Below are 8,102 nucleotides of genomic sequence, written 5' to 3' on the forward strand. Positions count from 1 at the left end.
ATATTTATTATTATTTTTATATTATGTGTTTATTGATTACTTCTATATCTATTATTACTTTTATGTTATGTGTGTATTGATTACTTCTATATCTATTATTACTTTTATGTTATGTGCACATTTATTACTTTTTATGTTTGCTATTTTTTATATTTATTAACAGTTTTTTTCTTGATATTTATATCTTTTTATAATTATCACTTTTATATTTATTACTTGTAGCTTTATGCTTATTTTTTGTATGCATCTGTGTAGAATGCTATTTTGGATTTTAATTGAATATAATTGTGGACGACCATGTTGGGTTTGTATGCATATATATTTTTATTATATTTAACATATTTATTATTTTTTTATACTGTCTACTATAATCTTGTTTTGTGTCTGATGAATAAAAAAAAAGTCATGTTCGGGAAAGAAAGAAAATTGTAAACTTAAAATTAATGGTAAATATGTAAGGGAAAAAGAACAATAAACAATAAAAAAAAAATTATGTATAAGTTTAGCATATAATTCAAACGCTTTATACTGTGAAACGAGAGGATTCATTTTGGCCATTCAAGATGAGGTGGTTGCCACCAGCGCGTGTAGGAAATATATATGTGGAGATGACCGTAGTCGCAGTAGAATCTATCCAGCACATATCATCTGGATATCAAGTGTTGACAAGTAAAGAATACCTTATGAGGCACAATAGTCTGGCCAAAATTATTCAGCAAGTATTATTATATAAAATGAAAGCTGAGCCAGTTCCTTATTATCAGTATGTGCCGAATTTAGTATTTTCAGGCGAAAGCGAAACAATATATTGGGACCACGCCGTGGCTAATATTAAACTGGACATAGTCCTAATGGACCAAAAAGTGAGAAGTAAATATTTGCTTGATAATTCTCTCCCAGCCAAATAAAATAGAATCCAAAAGATTTAAGCCAAGAACTTCGGCAACTGTATAGACTTGAGCATATAAAGGTATGTCCGGCGGTAATGTCTAGCAACAGCTTCAACCAAGAAGATACCATCCACTCAGTCAAGAATTTGAAGCTGCCTGAAAAAGTATTGGATAGGCAGAAAGCAGACCTCATCGACACAGCGAGTATCGTTAGAAAGATTTTGAATATAGTTTAACATTTGCGGCTAACCCTTGACCCCAGTGGATAAACATTTCTGACAATATCCAAGGAAGCGTAACGTTCTAAAATAATAATAACAAATATGTAATAGAAGACTGAAAGAGAGAAAAAAAAACTTGATATTAATGAAATAAATAACTGACTTATATAACAAAAAAAAATAATAATATTAAAAGTAAATAAATAGTTATAGTAAGTTGATATCAAAGTGTCTTGCTTAAGTATAAGAGTCTAGGCTTCAGACACTGAGATGAAGTTAGTTTCCTACCTAAGCCATTTCACCATTAACTGCTGGTAATCGAAAACAAAATTTGTTTTTGACGAATTCTTCTATTGATTCCAATAGTAGCTCACGGTGTAGTTGATTTTTTCTTATAAACCAAGGATAATCCACACGAACTATGTTGGTACTGTATATTCAAACTGCGAGGATACGAAATTTAAACTTCTGTATTTTATTCGTAACACTAATCAGTAAGTATAAGGCAACATTATATAAGTCAATGAAATTGTATTAATGACCTACTACAAAATTGATAGTTATAGTTTTGGAACAGGGCCCTGCTGTACGTTTCTGAAAAATCTATCCATCACTTTTTGAGTTACAATTTGACTGTAAAAGGTAATGTTTTGTGAAGTTCATTGTAAATGCGCGGTAAATGTAAATATAGTTTTGTTAGATAATGTTTATTGTCGAGGATAATGTATATTGTCGAGGATAAAGTTTATTGTCAAAAGGATAATGTTTATTGTCATTTAGGTTATGATGATTGAATTAAAATAATTTATTTTATTCATGAATACTGTAATAATTTTTGACCTCGTTTTTGTTGATTCGTTTATATGCCAAGTTCTTAACTGTATCTTAAAAATTCATTCTGAATATATTATGATATTCCCAAGATATGACATTTGAATACTATTTTAACATGTCTTTTCAAAGTCTTTAGTGACACAAATCTATGAATCAGCAGCCTACGAGTAATCTTGAATTTTATTTGAAGTTGGATTTTGTTTTACTTTATTATTTTTTTTTTATTTTAAAGAAGGAAAATAATATAAATTTTATTACTACATATTTAGCATTGTCTATTTAAAAATACAACATAGTATTATGAATTTCTTATTTTAATTATTTTATTGCAATAGCAATGTATGCGATATCATTCATTACCTGTAGTGGTCGATGAAGCGTGGAGGGTCCATGGAGCGGCAGCCAGGAATGCATTAAGTGTCTTAGACCACTCGGCAATTATAGACTACCTCCAGGTCACTTATTATTGATAATAATCCCGCCTCCAATCCTAATTGTACGGTAGTGTTAGGTGTGTCCTGAAAGATTGATAAGACTTCTTGTTCGCCTGGAGGGACCTCTTTTATTATGGATGTTATAATAGGGTAATGAGTTAATTAGTTCATTATCTTGTCAGTGATATCCTCCATTGCTTTAGGCCTTTCTTTCGTATTGATTTATTCCTTTGGATTGGGAATATCAATCCTTCTTGATTTTGTAGTGCGTATTTTTAACGTTAATATCACTGTAAATCTTTTATAAATTCATATAATGTTGGGTTTCAAAACCGGTCAAGTTCATTTCTAATATTTAGTATTTATTTTATCCATTGTCACATATTGTACTAGATCATCATGAGGTGAAAGTATTTCTTTCAAAATCACATTTAGTTATATACATTTTGAAAGAAATCTTTTCCACCTGATAACCAGGAAAACAATGGAAAATGGATTTGGCTGGTTTTGGATTGCAATGTCTCAATTAATTAGTAATTTTGGCATACAGGGTGGTCATCATACAGCTTACCAACCTACAACCAAAGTAGAAAGGAAGGTTGAAGTTTACTATGAAATCAATGTCAACCTACCTATATCTGATTCAAACTTAAGGCTGACGCTTATAAACACTTAGTGTAATGAAAAATTCAGATATTTTTTGAGGGGGCTGCCCCTGTGTAACTCGAAAATATCGATCTAAAAATTATAGTTTTAATTAATTAAATTTGAACTTGAAATTCACTTTTTCAATTGACACCATAAGATTAAACGGCGCCTGTTAGATTTATATGTGAGAACAGTGTAGCTCAAAGAGAAAGACGCTGTTTTAATAGCTGCATGTTTTCATATATCTGAGAAAAATCTGGCAAACTCATCACCTCCTTACACTACCGTTGTTCAAAATTACATATTCTTCCTTTCAAAGTACTGAACCCTCGACCCTTCATTGGCTAACCTAGTGGTACAGGTCATATTTATATGTAATAGAAAGAAGTTTTCGTGAATAAAACAATTATAGTTTTCCGAGCTGCCACGGTCTCATTAAATCTTAGATATGTTATAGGTTCAAAAACGAAAACGGCAATTTTTATTTTTTTTTAAATTTATATTTCCTCTCTGTTGGAACAGAATTCAGCAATAATAATGCTCTTAAGATAAAACCGAATTTCGAGAAACAAAGATGCCAAGTGGATGGGGAAGTTAGTTCAGCTGTTATTAATCCATAATTGTTAAGAATCCATTGAAATTGAGAAGGGAGAGGAGAAATGTTTAAATAATTTTTAAAAAGTCCTCTCAAAAGTTAATTTAAAAAAAAAAATAACACTGATGAATTATACATGCGTTATTCCAATTTTTTTTACAAGGTAGAGAGGTAGGTGTATTGCCACATATTATTTGTGTATAAACTTTTTATATGATATATACTTTCTATTTTACTTAGAAAGCGCCCTTAAGAATTTTCATTGGATCTAAATCAAAATAGTTTTAAAGAATAAAAAAAAAGATTGTGCTAAACCCTTCCCTTTGTGGCAAAGAAGAGCTCCCCATAGAAAATATTTGAAAATTAGGCTGCTTCATAGTGCATTTTAATTCACTTTTATTGAGCATTTGTCTCCTAAAACCTTCCAGATGGCACCTAAAATCACAAAAATATGTGTTCCAGTAGGCTTCCTTTGATTGACAAGCTACTTTGATGGGAAATAATTCGAGAATAATATAATATAATATTATAAGATACCACAAAATCGAGAAAAAAAAAAAATGCTTTAAAAATATATCGGCTAGGAACTCAAAACGAATTACCAAAAAAATAAAATGCAGGCTGCTTTCGATTTTTTTCTGGTTTTTATTAAGTTTTTTTTTTTTGAAATTATAGCGATGAATTGAATTAAATTCACCATTTTCCCTTAAAGATGTATTTCATCTTTATTTTGATGCTAAAGGTAAATTTTATCTTTACACTAAAATCTTCATTCCTTATTATTCGGCTGTTTTAGAAAACATAAGTATTTATAAGATATCATTGTAAATATTATCACTGAACTATATATTTAAATGTTATACAGTTTCTTGAAATATAGGTACATTAAATCTAAAATCATTTTCTGTTTTAAAGCAAATTGTAAAATTTCTTGTTTCTGTTTTCCACAAAAAAACATCTTGTTTCTTCCTCATTTTCCACGTTAGTTTGGCAGCTTATTTTCCAAGGAAATCGAAAGAAATAATGAGTTACGTCATTTCAAACTACCTATAGAACATCATTTTATCGAAATTCAATATATCTTTTGAAAAATGAATAAATTATTATGGAGTATCTCATATATCTAATCCAAATTGCTATCAAAAATTTTGATCATAAACACTTTTTTTACAGGAAAAGATTTTTGAAATTAACTGTATAATATTTAAAAAAAATAAATTTATTCATTGATATTTACAACTGTACATTTATATACATAAATATAGTAAATTTGATTTTAGTTTATAATGGAGTGATACAGGCGTGTAGAGAAACTACCCTTAGGTAGCGATCTGATGACGTTTTTACATTAGCAGGTCTCGTGGCCATCTTCTTTTCATCGGCCTCGGAGGATTGTCAGGGATAGAAGAGGAAGCAAGTTTCTAAGAAACTAGTGAGTTTTAGTGGTTAGAGAGTTTATAATGGAAGTAATTTTATCTAGTTCGGTTACATATGGAACAGTAAGGTCTTTATGTATGATTTTATTTGTGACAAAGTAAGGAGCATTGAGGGTTTTACGGAGGATTTTGGACTCTAAGGATTGGATACGAGAGGAATTCGAAGGTTTAGTGGAGCCCCAAAGCTCATCCGTATGTTCCGATAGGCCTTATAATTGTCATGTAGATCAGTCTTTTGTAATGAATTGGAAGTTTAGACCGTTTGTCCAGTAAGTGCTGTAATATTCGAAACCGACGTATTGTTTCCTGTCTTGTCATTCTGTGTGAAGATACAAGGGTAGTCGATTGTCCAGATATAGTCCAAGGTAGCGGATCTGTTCTACAGAGGGACGAGCAACATTATTAAAAGATACCTTTGAACAGTCAGTAGGTTTACAACGAATAGTAAAGACGATTTTGATCCTCCAATCACGATAACATTCTTTGTGGGTTGCGATATCTGATTGGAGAGTTTAGGATGCAATTAAAGGTTTATTATTGACTGCCAGTACACATGTATCATCAGCGTAAGTGGTGGGGATAGTGTTAAGATTGGTTGCGATGTCAGCTGTATAGGCTATGTTGGGGACGGGACATAAAATACTACCTTGAGGAACACCAGCGGACTGAAAGAAGAGAGATGAATTATTTTGGAAGGAACTATTGTGGTTTACTTTGAATAATTTATCAGAGAGAAGTAAAAGGATAATGAGAAAGTGTGTAGGAAGTAGGAATTTACGGAGTTTGTAAAGCAATCTTGGGTGCCAGACTCGAACAGAGATTTGTTCTATATAAAAAAAGACTCTTGCGCAATACATTCTGCGCTCCAAAGAAGACGAAACAACATCCAACTCACGATGACATTGCTGGATAATGGAATGGGATGTTCGGAATCCAAACTGGTGATCTGGAATTACATGATTAGAATCAAGGCATAGGAACATAGGCGTTTCAAAATGAGTTTTTTGAGGATTTTGCCCATAATAGATAATAGAGAGATAGGACGGTAGGAAGGTAGGTATTTGGGTGGCTTTTGGGGTTTGGGTATTATTTTGACCGATCCATGTCAGGGAAATATGTGGAACGAAGAAAGGCGTTATATATGTAGGTGAGGAATAGGATGGCTTATATTTTAGGATGTCGGATGTTATTAGGTCGCATCCAGAAGCTTTGCGAGTAGGTAATCTCTGAATGATGCTTAATATTTCTGATGGATGAAATGCTTTAGGTGGAAGGGCCATTTGGAGTGGAATATTTAGCTCTGCTTCACGACATTCAAGGAGGATTGGGTTAAGGATATCAGGACGCGGAATAAAGGTTTTAGAAAGGTGTTGTTCGAATATTTTCGATTTTTCTTCGTCAGTTCTGGTACATATTTGGAATTCGGTGAGAAGTGGGTAGTTAAAGTCTTTAAAATTCAATAACATTTTAGTCATCCTACATAACGATTTGTCAGTAGTTTTACAGTCCCTGGTAATCCAGGGATCCAACAATGCCTTGGGAGGGGGAAATCTGTGAGGTTATAAATATGTCAAGGATATCAGGGCGCTTTTTGAGGGATGTAGGCAAATAAATATGATTTTCCGGCGAGAGAATAGAATAGGTATTGGAGGTGGAAACACGGAATAGGATGTTTTCACGGGAGTTGAACGTTCGGCATCCCTATCGTTGGTCCTTAGCATTATAGTCTCCTCCAGCAATAAAGCGCGGTCCAAGGGTTCGGAAAAAGGAATCAAGGAGGTTATAAGAAAGGGTATTACCAGGAGGACAGTATACAGCAGAAAAGGTAACATGGAAAGGGCGAGTTGAAATGATAACCAAGGTTGATTGAATAGCATCAGTTAGATTGAAAGAATAAGGAATAAGGATAAGGATGCCAGAACGAGCATAGGAAGTGTTGTCTGGGTGGTCTGATCTATAAGTGGTGTAGTCACGTATGTAAAAGTGTGAAGTGTCCTTTGTGAGAAATGAGTTTCAGTCAGTAGGGCTATATCAATGTGTTTACCATGTAGGAATAAGTCGAGTTCGTCACCGTGATTTTGTAGGCTATCGGCATTTGATTTTGGGGCTTTGTGCTCATCGTGGGAAATTAAGCGGGGTTTTGGATAGGATTGTTGCAAGAAGGTTAATGAGGGGTTCGAAGGTCTCTTGAAGATATTTCAGGAATGATAATTCAGAAGTTATATCCATTGGATTTTGGTAATGAGGATATGGATCAAAAGCTTGTGATAGATAGTTTGTGTGACTAGACGTACTGAGTGGAAGCTGGGCTAGTCGTAATATATGTGGAGCTGAGGTATGAGGTATGAGGATCTGTTTCGGTTTTTAATGGTAGTTGGGACGGGGAGTTTGTTTGAGCAGCTGGATGAGATGGAACCGGGAATGGATGTGGTGGTGGTATTTTTCCCCATTATGGTAGAAGATTAAGAAGTCTGAGTCGCCTGACGTCGACGTGTGTATTCTCGATTGTGATCTTGGAGTATGTCCGTGTTGAGTCTTGAAATCGATCCTGAGTCTTTGAAGCAGACAGGTGCAATTCGATGACATGAGTTGATTTCTTTAAGTTAGAGAAAATTGACAAATTCAGGCGGCAATGTGCGAGTTCGTTCGAAGACATGAAATGAAATCTTTCGTTGTGGAGCACAATTTGTTTTTGTGGAGTACATTTTGCCCGTTCATCCGGTGGTTTCTGTCATGTTTCAGTTGCATGAGGGCCAGCACAATAACGCACCTATTCTGGTAACGCTATAGACATTGTAAGGCAAATCATAAATGCCTTACATTGAGACATTGGGTTTTTTGGGTTCTATACATGTTGTATAGTGTAAATTGCAGATTCAACTACAATTTTCTAAAACCTTTGATTCATCTAAATTTATCTGTTAATAACACAAGATACTGTTGGATTAACGGTACAGAGTTCTAAAGTCGTAAACTATAATTGACAATTAAATTAAATTAGTTATAAATGATTTTATAATTGATAAAGAATTATTTATATGAAT

The 8,102-nt window shown here is 33.2% G+C and overlaps 1 protein-coding gene across 1 annotated transcript in view; it reads right to left on the reverse strand.

Annotated features, from left to right (window-relative positions):
* LOC106688861 (odorant receptor 10) overlaps nucleotides 1-2,340 on the reverse strand; it is an 11,609-nt gene extending 9,269 nt beyond the window's left edge. The window contains exon 1 of the mRNA XM_067053016.1: nucleotides 2,306-2,340. Within this exon, the coding sequence (XP_066909117.1) occupies nucleotides 2,306-2,337 (32 nt within the window). The 5' untranslated portion in view covers nucleotides 2,338-2,340. The remainder of the gene's footprint in view (nucleotides 1-2,305) is intronic.
* Between the last annotated feature and the right edge of the window lie 5,762 nt (nucleotides 2,341-8,102).

This window comes from Halyomorpha halys, unplaced genomic scaffold, assembly GCF_000696795.3.
Source record: "Halyomorpha halys isolate HHAL.00 unplaced genomic scaffold, Hhal_1.1 Scaffold1220.1, whole genome shotgun sequence".
NCBI classification, from domain to species: Eukaryota; Metazoa; Arthropoda; class Insecta; order Hemiptera; family Pentatomidae; genus Halyomorpha; species Halyomorpha halys.